The sequence below is a fragment of the Oncorhynchus nerka genome, linkage group LG9a, assembly GCF_034236695.1.
Source record: "Oncorhynchus nerka isolate Pitt River linkage group LG9a, Oner_Uvic_2.0, whole genome shotgun sequence".
Classification (NCBI taxonomy): Eukaryota; Metazoa; Chordata; class Actinopteri; order Salmoniformes; family Salmonidae; genus Oncorhynchus; species Oncorhynchus nerka.
The window spans coordinates 47,930,821-47,946,011 of NC_088404.1; the positions used below are offsets into that span (position 1 = coordinate 47,930,821).

At 41.3% G+C, this 15,191-nt stretch overlaps 1 protein-coding gene across 1 annotated transcript in view; it reads right to left on the reverse strand.

Moving 5' to 3' along the window:
* Window positions 1-9,637, reverse strand: part of LOC115134438 (protein phosphatase 1H-like) — a 72,663-nt gene extending 63,026 nt beyond the window's left edge. The window contains exon 1 of the mRNA XM_029668399.2: window positions 9,024-9,637. Coding sequence (XP_029524259.1) covers window positions 9,024-9,256 — 233 coding nt within the window. The 5' untranslated portion in view covers window positions 9,257-9,637. The remainder of the gene's footprint in view (window positions 1-9,023) is intronic.
* Between the last annotated feature and the right edge of the window lie 5,554 nt (window positions 9,638-15,191).

The window sequence follows — 15,191 nt, forward strand, 5'->3', positions numbered from 1 at the left end:
ACCGACCCATTGCACTCACATTTGTAGCCATGAAGTGCTTTGAAAGACTGGTCATGGCTCACAACACCATTATCCCAGAAACCCTAGACCCACTCCCATTTGCATACCGCCCTAACAAATCCACAGATGATGTAATCTCTATTGCACTCCCCACTGCCCTTTCCAACCTGGATAAAAGGAACACCTATGTGAGAATTCTATTCATTGACTATAACTCAACGTTCAACACAATAGTTCCCTCAAAAGCTCATCAATAGCTAAGGACCCTGGGACTAAACACCTCCCTCTGCAACTCGATCCTGGACTTCTTGATGGGCCACCCCCAGGTGGTAAGGGTAGGCAACACATCCACCACGCTGATCCTCAACACAGGGGCCCCTCAGGGGTGCGTGCTCAGTCCCCTCCTGTACTCCCTGTTTACTCATGACTGCATGGCCAGGCACGACTCCAACACCATCATTAAGTTTGCCGATGAAACAACAGTGATCACCAACAACAATGAGACAGCCTATAGGGAGGAGGTCAGAGACCTATCCGTGTGGTGCCAGGACATCAACCTCTCCCTCGACGTGATCAAGACAAAGGAGACGATTGTGGACAACAGGAAAAGGAGTACCGAGCACGCCCCCATTCTCATTGACAGGGCTGTAGTGGAGCAGATTGAGAGCTTTAAGTTCCTTGGTGTCCACATCACCAACAAACTAACACATTTTTTATTTAACTAGGCAAGTCAGTTAAGAACAAACTCTTACATACAATGACAGCCTACCGGGGAAGAGTGGGTTAACCTCTTCAGTCGACCCTCTACTTTTTTGAACATTCTGTTAAAAATCGCGCAACATTTCAGCGCCCTGCTACTCATGCCAGGAATATAGTATATGCATTTGCTTAGTCTGTGTGGATAGAAAACACTCAGACGTTTAAAAAACTGGTTAAATCACTGCTGTGGCTTTACCAGAACGGCATTTACATCGAAAAGCACAGGAAAAACTGATCACTGAAAATGGGGAAAATATATCCATGCGCTACTTGAACCCATTGATAAACGTGAACCACAATTAATTGACTGAGGTTGCAGTACCTACAGCTTCCACAGGGTGTCTAGAGTCTTGTCATTTCCCTTCTAGTTTTTCTTGGTCAAACACATACAGGACACCGTATCTAATCCGGTCTAGGACCGGATATTTTCGTTGAATTTCTAGCCGGACATTTTTCCAGACGGACAGCTAATGATCTTTACATCGCCTCCTGATGAATTTTATCGCTTATTAACGTTTACTAATACCTAAAGTTGCATTACAAACGTATTTCGAAGTGTTTTGTGAAAGTTTATCGTCGACTTTTTGAATTTTAAAAAATGACGTTACGTTTTGAAACAATGTTTTTTTCGTTTATCACACAGTCTACATATAACGATATCTAGGCTTTATATGGACCGATTTAATCGAAATAAAGACCCAAATAGTGTTTATGGGACATCTAGGAGTGCCAACAAAGAAGATGGTGAAAGGTAATGAATGTTTTCTATTTTATTGTGCGGTTTGTGTAACGCCGAAATGCTAATTATTTTGTTTACGTCCCCTGTGGGTCTTTTGGGGTGTTGCATGCTATCAGATAATAGCTTCTCATGCTTTCGCCGAAAAGCATTTTAAAAATCTGACTTGTTGCCTGGATTCACAACGAGTGTAGCTTTAATTCGATACCCTGCATGTGTATTTTAATGAACTTTTGAGTTTTAACTAATACTATTAGCATTTAGCGTAGCGCATTTGCATTTCCAGAGCTCTAGTTGGGACGCAAGTGTCCCGAGTAGAAGCAACAGGTTAACTGCTTTGTTCAGGGGCAGAACGATAGATGTTTACCTTGTCAGCTCGGGGATTCGATCCAGCAACCTTTCGGTTACTGGCCCAAAGCTCTAACCACCAGGCTGCATTTGGAACCATCCGTGTCCTTTCACACCAATCACACCAAGACAGTCGTGAAGAAGGTACGACAAAACCTTTTCCCCCTCAGGAGACTGAAAAAATTTGGCATGGGTCCTCAGATCCTCAAAAGGTTCTACAGCTGCACCATGGAGAGCATCCTGACTGGTTGCATCACTGCCTGGTATGGCAACTGCTCGGCCTCCGACCGCAAGGCTCTACAGAGGTAGTGCGTACGGCTCGGTACATCACCAGGGCCAAGCTTCCTGCCATCCAGGACCTCTATACCAGGTGCTGTCAGAGGAAGGCCCTAGAAATTGTCAAAGACCCCAGCCACCCTAGTCATAGACTGTTCTCTCTGCTACTACACGGCAAGTGGTACCGGAGCGCCAAGGCTAGGTCCAAGATGCTTCTAAACAGCTTCTACCCCCAAGCCATAACACTCCTGAACATCTTATCAAATGGCTACTCTGACAATTTGCATTGCTCCTCCTCCCTTCTTTTACACCATTGCTATTCTGTTATCTATGCATAGCCACTTTAATAACTCTACCTACATGTACATATTACATTAATTACCTCGACTGGCCGGTGCCCCCGCACATTGGCTCTGTACCGGTACCGCCTGTATATAGTCTCGCTATTGTTATTTTATTGCTGCTCTTTAAACTACATGTTACTTTTATTTCTTATTCATATTTTTTAAACTGCATTGTTGGTTAGAGGCTTGTAAGTCAGCATTTCACTGTAACGTCTTCTTCACATGTTGTATTCGGCACATGTGACTAATACAATTTGACCTCTCGGGTGGCTGGAGTCTTTGGTAAGTTTTCAGGCCTTTCTCAGACACTGCCTGGCATGCGATTGTTGCATTTGGTTTGTTACCTCGTTCCACTTCCTCTACATTTGGGCCTCACTTGCTCTGTCTGACCTTAATAGATTCGAATGCATTTGGGACCGTCAGTGTCCTTTTGCTTGGTCCTAATAACGGGACAGTGGATCTGTTCCAATATCCACAGTCCACACTAGCACTTAGAAACAAGTCAATGTATTAGCCACTGCTAAGTGGTGCGCTAGTGCGGATATGGGAACGTAGCCAGTGATGCTCGGGCCGTGACAATTAGGCAGTAGAATACTACAACCAATGTGCATTATTGTGCAATCACAATCATTGTCAGAAGCCAGCCAACACAGTGCAGAGAAGAGCATATCACCAGCCCTCACGCTGAAATTTGCATCTCAGGAGAAGTATGATTCTCTCATCACCAGTAATCTCACCTCACAAGCAGACATGGATCATTAATCAGAATAGACATATCTTACTAGTCCTCTGTTATAGACGTGGTAAAGATGCCAATGGAAAGTAGACCGTGGGGGATAGAAGGAGGATGCCAGATTAGGGTTGGGTGGAATCCAGATTTTCATACCGTCCTTCTCTCATCCCTTGATTTACGGTATTACCAGTTTAGTACACAAGGGGGCTCCCCCCCAAAAAATCAGAAGCCTATTGGGTGTCGGTTGCATGAAACTAAGAAAATTAGTAATAGAGAATTTCTATGGAGGCTGCTAGCTAAAGAGTGCAAATGAAAATAAAAACAAATTCATAAAGTTAGACATATTGGTAGGAGCTACCGTAAGTCATTTTTGGTGACTTTGGACATTTACAATCGAATGTGAATGAGAGACATTCTGCAAATGAACAAAGTTGAAGCATGCTTGTCTTAAGGAAGAACAGTACTAGCTCTGAAGCAGCATGTGTACATGCTGTGTCTGAGTGGAGTTTGGAGCCGCAGCTTCAGAGGAGGGGGTAGGAGATCAGAGAAGAGAAAAAAAACAAGGAAATGACAATAGCAGTGGCAGCTGCACAGATAACTCATCCAAAGGGCTTTGACTTGATGGCAGAAAGAGACGTCTATATGATGCCTTGTCTCCTTATCTGAGTAAGTGGCTGAATGAATAACTAGCAAGTTCAATTTAGGGGCCGCGTTAAAACCTTAGGACATGTAGCTGGATTAATGCTATGATAAACATTGGAAACACCCTGTGTATACAAAACATTAAGAACACTTGCTCTTAATTTATATATATATAAAATAAAAAAAATTGGGGGGGGGTAGATCAGCTTTAATATTGCAGATTGATAAGAAGCCACAATCTACAATCTATTTAATCATCATTTATATATTCTCCTTCTCTATTATTTTCCCCTAAAACTCATCCCCTAATTGGAGTAAACTAGAGGGGTTGGGTGAAATGCGAAAGGCATTCCGTTGTATAACTGACCAGGTATCCCCTTTCCTCTTCCAGCTTATACATACTACATACATTTCACGGACAGTATATTTTACATTAGTTATCTTTTGTTTGTTTTTAGTCCCAGCCTTGAGCTACCCTCAACCCCTCCCACCGGTCTCTGAAGACCATCCATTTCTAGCTGCCATATATTTTTACACTGTGCTGTTTCACAAAAGTCCTTTCTATTCTCAGAGTTTCTACAGATTCTAAATTAAAGATAAACACCTGCTCTTTCCATGACAGACTGACCAGGTGAATTCAGGAAAAAGTTATGATCCATTATTGATGTCACTTGTTAAAATCTACTTCAAATCAGTGTAGATGAAGGGGAGGAGACGAAGGAAAAGAAGGATTTTTAAGCCTTGAGACAATTGAGACATGGATTGTGTATGTGTGCCATTCAGAGGGTGAATGGGCAAGACAAAATATTTAATTTCCTTTGAACAGTGTATGGTAGTAGGTACCAGGCAGTTTGTGCCAAGAACTGCAACCTTTCTGGGGTTTTCACACAACAGTTTCCTGTGTGTATCAAGAATGTGCCACCATCCAATGGACATACAGCCAACTTGACACAACTGTGGGAAGCATTGGAGTCAACATGGGCCGGCATGCCTGTGAGTCCATGCCCCGACGAATTGAGGCTTTTCTGACGATGCAACTCAATATTAAGAAGGTGTTCCTAATGATTGCCATGCATTGTTTTTGCAACAAATACCTTGCTGTTCATTGTAAGCTCAGTTACTTGTGGCTGCCAGCTAAATAGCGTTGCACTTCAGTTGTCATCTGATGAAAATGAAGCTATTTTCTGCCGAATGTGTTGCACGAATATATTTTCTGTGATGTAAAAAACTGTGGTTGCCACGCCTCTGATCACTCTATATAAATAAAAATGTTATAAAAATGTTTACTTTCAATATAAAAACGTCAATATTCACCTGCTCTCTACAAATATGAACATTTATTGAAAAACTTCAAAGAAATAGTTAGTATTGAAAAACCATCCCGTGGCCATTTCCAAATACCCCGGTATACACGGTATACTGCTCAAGCATATGCTGGATTGGTGCACATTCAACAAATCTGATCTAACAAAGTGGATATTTGTCAAATCAATCATGATTGATGTATTGGAACAGGTCCACAATCTAATTAATAAAGTCAGATTTTTATACATTTGGTTGTTTTTCAATGTGTAAGATTTAGAACACGGATTTAGAACACTCCAGTCCTCGGGGAGTCAATTTTTCAACATCCCTAGCAAACACAGCTGATTAAACTAATTGCATTCTAAACTGAAGAACATGATTGGTTGATTATTCAAGTCAGGTGTGTTAGCTAAGGCAAAAGTGTGACAGCAATCAGGCACCGAGGACTGAAGTTTCGCATCTCTGATTTAGAAGTGGTCCCTTTTCAGGTTTAGAAGAAACAACTGCTAATTGCTAACTCCCGTTCATATAAGCTGGTAGCATAGAGAAAACGGTGGTGGTAGAAGTCATTTAACTGTAATGCAGTTGATTGGTGATGACATGAACTGGGATTGACATCCATAAAAGCATTACACTCCCGGTTTTCGCCTCAACATAGTGTGTAATACACAAACAAAAGCCTAAACGTAAGCACATTTTGCTGGGGGCAATGAGGCGATTCAGGATCTTTCCCACACGCGTTTCCATGGCCTTTCCATTGTTTTTGTTGTCAAGTTCCATCTCTTACATTCTGATTACGTTGTCAGGATCTATTTATGACAAAAAGGCACAATTGATTAATCATTCTAACCCAACGTAAGCGAGTGATCACATTCAAATCATCATATTAGGAGAAGAGAACATATGACACTGATCCAGTTCCTGTGTGTGGTCGACAATATGAACTGAAACCACTCATTTCCTTGTGGCCATCCTAAGTTACCCTGTTACTGGCACCCTTACAAGATAAAAAGACAAAACACGTGCTACTACATCATGTGATTGCCCACTGTCCAAGTGTGTACTTCTCTGTGACATTCACTTAGATATGCCTGTCTGCCACCCTCCAGTCATCACATTAGCAGTGTTCATTCTACACAGACACACATCGACTGATGTATTGATCCTCTTCCACTCAGTTCATGAGTACTATGTAGCTGCAGGACAGGAAGGGGGAGGGGCAGAGAGAGCCATGGCGACAGATAGACAGTCGTATAAAAAGGGGGCGGGTAGACTTCATGTAGTCTCGTAGGCCTACGGAGGGGAGCATGAGTAAGAGAAAGAGAGGTGGAGACATAGAGAGAGCAGGACTCTCTGCCCTTCTGAAATGTTGGCGCTCACAGGGCCGGACAGCAGACCGGGAGAAAGTGTGCAAAGCGGCCAGGTCAGGGAAGGATCGTTGTAGTGCCACGTCTATCCTTCCGCCACCCACTGCCAATCTGTGAAATACAACAGCTCGAGTCCAGCTCTTATAACGCAGCCTCTGACTATGTTATATCACAGTTAAGAGGGCGATTCCTTGGCACGGGACACTGTTCTCAGTGGAGATCACATCATCTTAATATGGGCCTGGCTGCTGGCTGAGAGGAGAGGGAGGGGACAGATCTCACCCCATCAACAGAGCCTGCTGGTCAACCAGCTGTTGACAAATCCACAGCAGTGCCATCCCTACACAGACAGTTGGGAGAAGCATGTCAGCCATAGCCTCACACGGACTAGATTGCTTTTATTTTCAGAGTCTAGTGCTGTGCTGCATGCATGCTGAGTAGGTGCTGAATGGTTGTCCAAATATAGGCTGCTAGTCCTTTTTTCATTCTTGTGATGGAAGCCTGAGGGAATGCACAGATACATCACCGTTAACATTCAACAGTCGAGGAATGCAGACTGGAAGGTGTTTTAGTGTTTGTTTAGGAGGAAGACAGCAGCCCCAATATAAAACCTTTTTTTACTTTAAAGTTCAAACCATGACCATCTTCAACATCACCACTGTGCGGCAGATCCGAAAGGTCACTGGTTCGAATCCCCGAGCCGACTAGGTGACAAATCTGTCGGTGTGCCCTCGAGCAAGGCACTTCTTCATAGCAATTAGGGTTAAGAGTGTCTGCTAAATGACTCAAATGTAAAATGTTAGGCAGTATCTTGTACTTTGCTGCACTGGGAGAAAATGTTAAGCTCATTGAGGTGGATTTGTGCCAGTATCCAACTTGAGATGGAGAAGCATTTGCACATCTAAATTGGGTTCATCGTCAGGACACGGGAGTTAAAGTTGTAACAACAGACGCAGAGCGAGAGCGCTTCTACCTGCACACTGTATACTTGTATTGCAAATTGCTAAATGTATCCTATTATCACAATGTGATATGTCATTCTACCAGAGCTGAGAAATGACTAAGAAACTGAAAACTCAGGAGGATCGATGGACAGATTAAGCTTGAGGAAAATAAACAAGTATTTAATGGCTGACAGGGAACAGAACAGACTTCAAAGTCATTTTTCCACTTCCCATCTTGGTACCAATCCACACCTGTGTCTCTCTGTGAACACATAATGTCTCATTTAGGTGGGTCTGAAAATGCAGTGTCCTTCACCAATCAATGTAAAAATAGAACTGCTTCAGAAGAATGACATGCGTATAACGTGCGTTTCAAGTTATTCTCCATGCCTTCTCCTCCACACAATTAGCATTTCATTGGCATCTGAAATAGCAAAAAAACATTTCAGGATTTGTTTCATTTAAAAAAAAAATGTATATAGCAGCACAGACTACTCTCTTCATTGAAGCACTGAACAAGTTAGCTTTTTCATAAGGCAACCTGAAGCAGTAACTGTTGCTTTTACAGTCTGGTTTAACAATGTGTGCAAAGAAAAGTGTTTATAAACCCATGTCCTCTAACTATCCACAACACCATGATTGAACCTGCCTGTGCACTCGAAATGGGGCATGCATAAATAATAAAACTGTAAAAGGAAGTGATAATCCATCATCCCCTAACAGACACAACGATGTATAGCATGGCAAAGTAACTACTGAATGCCATTATAGCTCACATGTAGGCCTAACTCATGGTACTGAAACTACAACTAGTTGCACTATATCTATCATAATATTTTAGCCATGATGCACAATGGCATGCAACAGTATATTGTAGGGCTAGGTGGTGTAGCAGACAGCAAGTATGGTATGGGTAAATGCTATAGGATACTAAAGCATCTCTCTGTTGTTGTTGTTGTTGTTACACAACAACATGTCTATGCAAATGTCATTTAGTAGCCTAAATAGAAACCGTGTTCATCTCTGTTTGCGTTTCATACATCAAGGGGCAACGTTTGCACCCACTAGTGAGATATATATTTACTGTTCATTTTTATTGTTTATTTCACTTTTGTATATTATCTACTTCACTTGCTTTGGCAATGTTAACAGGTTTCCCCATCCCAATAAACCCCCTTGAATTTAATTTAATTGAATTAGAGGCTATGCTGACAGACCGTATAGCCCAGGGATGGGCTACTTCAGTCCTCCGGGGCCGGGGAGCTGTCACCTTTTCCCCCATCGCTAGAAAACAGCTGATTAAAAGTAATTACGTTCTAAACTGATGATTAGTTGATAATTGGAATCAGGTGTGTTAACTGGAGTTGAGGCAAAAGTGTGACAACTATCAGGGACCCCCGAGGACGAGAGTTGCCCATCCCTGGAATAGCCTATTCACATGGAAATAAATGGCGCACAATAATTATTGTTTATGCTTCTGACTCTGGTCCAGGGAGCGTGCTAAACCTACCGCTTTAAACGCTGCTGATACTATAGCTTGCTACGACTTAAAGATGGACGCATACTTACTCTGCATAACCAGTGGCCCATGGCAGCCTCTTCGTCTCTTTCAGAATGAGGATCGGCCGAGAAATATGATCCGCCGAGCACTCGATTTCATCCGGTGACAGTCCCAGAAACTCTGGTCTTGTGTACGGATATTTCAGCGGTAAATCGGAGCCACCGAAATGGTCAACGTTTGAACTGCCAGTTATCATACCTCCCATAAAATTGGCCACAGCTGATTTCATCCGTGTGAGCATGTTCTTGCCGCAGCGTGTCCGAGCGATGGTAATGTGCGGGTCCCCTTGCCCGGAATATTACCTTGGCACGGCGGCGCTTTTTGCGGAACGCGACAGTTCAGATATGCGCCTCTCTCTCTCTCTCTTTCATTCAGACGCGGAAACAAACTCATGATGAGCACAGTCATGTGACAAACCGGTTGTTTTCTGGATTTGGTTGCACAGCCATCGCGCTGTGATCAGTTTAAACGATTAGCAGCACGTCAAGCAGTAGGTCAAAGGTAGGCTCGTTGTTATCCAGGAATACACTACAAAAGCATGTAAGGAGTCGCCTACTTGTAAACTAGTCACTTCAAATCCAACGTTTGCTTGCCCTCTGAAGTGCTCCTTGCTCATACCCTCGAAATAGGGTAAGTGCAGTCAGCTGACACATATATCCTCTTTGGAGTGGCCTAATCAGTCTCCTTTTCTGTCTGACAAAGCATTTTCAATTCATTCTATTTCACATTCTATCTCCCACATGCCCTTCTCAGACATGTCCAAATTATCGCATTTGTGTATAAGAATATCAAAATCAAATCAAATTTAATTTATTTATATAGCCCTTCGTACATCAGCTGATATCTCAAAGTGCTGTACAGAAACCCAGCCTAAAACCCCAAACAGCAAACAATGCAGGTGTAAAAGCACCTTCCAAGAACTTCCAATTACAGTAGGGACTATGCCTATGTGTCAACTGCAGTGGAATAACCTAACCAGAAAACGAGGGGTATTTCACACCAAATTGGTTTGGAATGGGTTTTCCAAACTATGCCCCATATCCAATCTATGTTCAGTTTTAGTGGAATGTGAAAGTTTAAAATAGGTATTCAAAACAACTTCATTTCAATGTACTTGCAGCCTATACACATGGATGCAGTATAACAAATTGGTTTATGATTTTTTTTTTAAATTCACATTCATACATCACTCCGGTATTTACACACAGTATTTATTTTCAACAATTCAAGTGCTAGTTGTCTTTCTATTCCACTACTGAAGGAGCATGACTCAAATCATCATACCTACTCATATTTCACATTTGTCCAGCAGGACAAAATATACATTTTTATTATTCCATACCTCACCATTAAGTGAAGTTTAGCCAATACATATTAACAAAAGGTTTTCCATTAGGTTCTTATATGAACCTTTCATGTAACATTTAGTATTCATTATTTGTGCAACCAGCATTTTTTTTCTTTACAATTATATTGCTTACAAACAATGGAGTAAAACATGTTTATATTTTGGGTTGGACATCCTGTTCTTAATCTTTCAATCAATGGCAACATATTGCAAAACCAATGGACAAATACCGTAAATGCAAAAGCAACACATACAGTTGAAGTCGGAAGTTTACATACACTTAGGTTGGAGTCATTAAAACTCGTTTTTCAACCACTCCACAAATTTCTTGTCAACAAACTATAGTTTTGGCAAGTCGGTTAGGACATCTTATTTGTGCATGACACAAGTCATTTTTCCAACAATTGTTTACAGACAGATTATTTCACTTATATTTCACTGTATCACAATTCCAGTGGGTCAGAAGTAGAGGTCGACCGATTAATTAGGGCCGATTTCATAACAATCTGAAATCGGTATTTTTGGGCGACAATTTTTATTTTTTTATATACCTTTATTTAACTAGGCAAGTCAGTTAATTAAGAACATATTCTTATTTTCAATGACGGCCTAGGAACGGTGGGTTAACTGCCTTGTTCAGGGGCAGAACGACAGATTTTCACCTTGTCAGCTCGGGGGATCCAACCTTACAGTTAACTAGTCCAACACAATAATGATCTGCCTCTCTCTTGTTGCACTCCACAAGGAGACTGCCTGTTATGCGAATGCAGTAAGCCAAGGTAAGTTGCTAGCTAGCATTAAATGTATCTTATAAAAAACAATCAATCATAATCACTAGTTAACTACACATGGTTGATGATATTGCTAGAAATTATCTAGCGTGTCCTGCGTTGCATATATTCTGACTGAGCATACAAGTATCTAAGCATATGACTGAGCGGTGGTAGGCAGCAGCAGGCACGTAAACATTCATTCAAACAGCACTTTTGTGCGTTTTGCCAGCAGCTCTTCGTTGTGCGTCAAGAATTGCGCTGTTTATGACTTCAAGCCTATCAACTCCCGAGATGAGGCTCGTGTAACCAAAGTGAAATGGCTAGCTAGTTAGCGCTCGCTAATTGTCGTTGTGTTGCTGGTTCGAGCCCAGGGAGGAGCGAGGAGAGGGACGGAAGCTATACTGTTACACTGGCAATACTAAAGTGCCTATAAGAACATCCAATAGTCAAAGGTTAATGAAATACAAATGGTATAGAGGGAAATAGTCCTATAATTCCTATAATAACTACAACCTAAAACTTCTTACCTGGGAATATTGAAGACTCATGTTAAAAGGAACCATCAGCTTTCATATGTTCTCATGTTCTGAGCAAGGAAATGAAAAGTTAGCTTTCTTACATAGCACATATTGCACGTTTACTTTCTTCTCCAACACTTTGTTTTTGCATTATTTAACCAAATTGAACATGTTTCATTATTTACTTGAGGCTAAATTGATTTTATTGATGTATTATATTAAGTTAAAATAAGTGTTCATTCAGTATTGTTGTAATTGTCATTATTACAAATGAAATTTTAAAAATCGGCTGATTAATCGGTATCGTTTTTTTTGCGGGACCTCCAATAATCGGTATCGGCATTGAAAAATCATAATCGGTCGACCTCTAGTCAGAAGTTTACATACACTAAATTGACTGTGCCTTTAAACAGCTTGGAAAATTCCATAAAATTATGTCAAGCTTATGATAGGCTAATTGACATAATATGAGTCAATTGGAGGTGTACCTGTGGATGTATTTCAAGGCTTACCTTCAAACTCAGTGCCTCTTTGCTTGACATCATGGGAAAATCAAAAGAAATCAGCCAAGACCTTAGAAAAAAATGGTAGACCTCCACAAGTCTGGTTCATCCCTGGGAGCAATTTCCAAACGCCTGAACATACCACGTTCATCTGTTCAAACAACAGTACGCAAGTATAAACACCATGGGACCACATAGCCGGCATACCGCTCAGGAAGGAGACACAGAGATTATCTCCTAGAGATTACATATCTCCTAGAGATTAACATACTTTGGTGTGAAAAGTGCAAATCAATCCCAGAACAACAGCAAAGGACCTTGTGAAGATGCTGGAGGAAACAGGTACAAAATTATTCCGTGAACTTTCATTATCCTCCCGCCTCATGAGGGAGAGAAATAAGAAAATAACTTAAAGATACTGTACGTAGGTTTTTGGTAACAGAATGACAAGACACTAGGCAATATTTCTTACAGAAGGCAAATAATTTATGCAAAACAAAATATAAAATGTTGATATTAGTTGGTAGGGGTCTTTACTTTATTGTGTTTTGATGTATTTATAAAACCTTTTAAGACCATTTCTGCTAGATGTTTCTAAGACCCTTTTTCTATCTGTTTGACCAGAAATCAAAGGCTTTGCTTATTCCACATTTTTTGAATGGAAAATGGTTGAAAAAATACCTTAATTTTTCAAAAACATAGACTCGGCTTTAATTTGACACAAAATGCTAGTCCTCATGGGGCCTTTTACATGGACATCCCCTTATACTAATGAGTATACACTAATAAATTATTGAATAGAAAATGACGTCGGAGCAGAAGGCAGACGTTTTACGTGCCCCCAACCGATTGTGTTTTTTTTGTTTGTTTATCTGCGTTTTTTGTAACTAATTTTTTTACTATTTTTGTACATCATGTTGCCGTTAACATCTCTTATGACCGAAAATAAATTCTAGACATCAGGACTGCGATTACTCACCACGGACTAGCAGAATCCTTTTTCTTCTTTCACAACTCTTGACGAGCCCGAGGCGGAGGATGTACGGCTCCCTCGGGTACAGGCCCCGACCCCAGCGATCTGCATGAAGAGGAGGCGGAGAAAAAGAGGGCGGAGGGCGGGCTGCCTTCTGAGGAGTAGGAGGCGATTGAATAAAACCCAACTCCCCTCAATTCTGCTCACAAACATGCAATCTTTGGACAATAAAATTGACGAGTTATTGGGAAGATTAAACTACCAACCGGACATTAAAGACTAACCTCTTATGCTTCACGGAGTTGTGGGTGAACGACGACAGTATCAACATACAGCTGGCTGGTTATACGATGTACCGGCAGGATAGAACAGCGGCATCTGGTAAGACAAGGGGCGGCAGTCGATGTATTTTTGTAAACAACAGCGGGTGCACGATATCTAAGGAAGTCTCGAGCCATTGCTCGCCTGAGGTAGAGTTTCTCATGGTAAGCTGCAGACCACATTACCTACCGAGAGAGTTTTCATCTATATTCTTTGTAGCTGTTTACATACCACCACAGTCAGAGGCTGGCCCCAATATAGCATTGAATGAGCTGTATTCCGCCATAAGCAAGTGATAGAGGAATTCTAAATCCCTTTATGTTTTGTTGCCAAAACCAATTCAATTCACACTAATTTCTAATTCATAATAAGTTGTAAGTTTATCATTTGCATGAATTAGCAAGAGACCAGTCTTAAAAACAAGTTCAGCATTTATTCTTGATGAGTACTGACCCAAAATACAAAGAACATTACATTTGAAAGAAAGTGAACATAAAATGACATCATCAGTTTCACACCCTCTCCCAGCCTTACAATGGCTTAGTATTCAGTCCTGGAGATAGTTTCACTTCCCTCATAAACTACATTCCAACCTGTCTAAAGGATATACTTCTCTCCACTAATGGAATCCAACCAAAACATTCTTATCTGTTTGAAAAACTATCTTATCCCTCTTTCCCAGGAGACACAGACAATTAATTAATTTCTGCTTACATTTTCAGTAACAGCTCAACTAAAAACCCATACTTTTCAAATCATAACATAATAGTATTAGAATAAATGGTTCTAATCATTAATGTATACATAATTGATCATCTAAACTATAATTTCCTCTAACAGCAAGCAAGAAAACGCTCACCCAGAGGTGGCTCTCCTAGTAGCCGAGGACTTAAATCTGTTTTACCTCATTTCTATCAACATGTTAAATGTGCAACCAGAGGGAAAAGAACTCTGGACTACCTATACTCCACACACAGGGATGCATACAGAGCTCGCCCTCCATTTGGAAAATCTGACCAAAATTCTATCCTCCTGATTCCTGCTTAAAAGCAAAAATTAAACAAGGAAGCACCAGTGACTAGATCAATAAAAAAAGTGGTCAGATGAAGCAGATGATAAGCTACAGGACTGTTTTGCTATCACAGACTGGAACATGTTCCCGGGATTCTTCCGATGGCATTGAGGAGTACACTACATCTGTCATTGGCTTCATCAATAAGTGAATCGATGACGTCATCTCCACAGTGACCGTCATACATACCCCAACCTGAAACCATGGATTACAGGCAGCATCCGCACTGAGTTAAAGGCTAGAGCTGCTGCTTTCAAGGAGCGGGACTCTAAACCGGAAGCCTATAAGAAATCTCCCTATGCCCTCTGACGAACCATCAAACAGGCAAAGCTTCAATATAGGACTGAGATAGAGTCGTACTACACCGGCTATGACACTCGTTGGATGTGACAGGGTCTATAAAACATTACAGACTACAAAGGGAAGCTCAGCCGGGAGCTGCCCAGTGACACGAGCCTACCGGACGAGCTATCTACGCTCTGTAACGGTTTTGAATTGAGGTTATTATTTATAGGGATGCCAGGTAGGTTGTGCCTACCAGAGAAAACATTGGTTTCTCCTTTTAGTTTGGGAGGGAATGAGTCCCATCTGGTCCATGAAGTCTACACCAATACAAAGGATTTATGTAAAAGTCAGGATGGAAATAAACTTTTCATAAACCCTTAAAA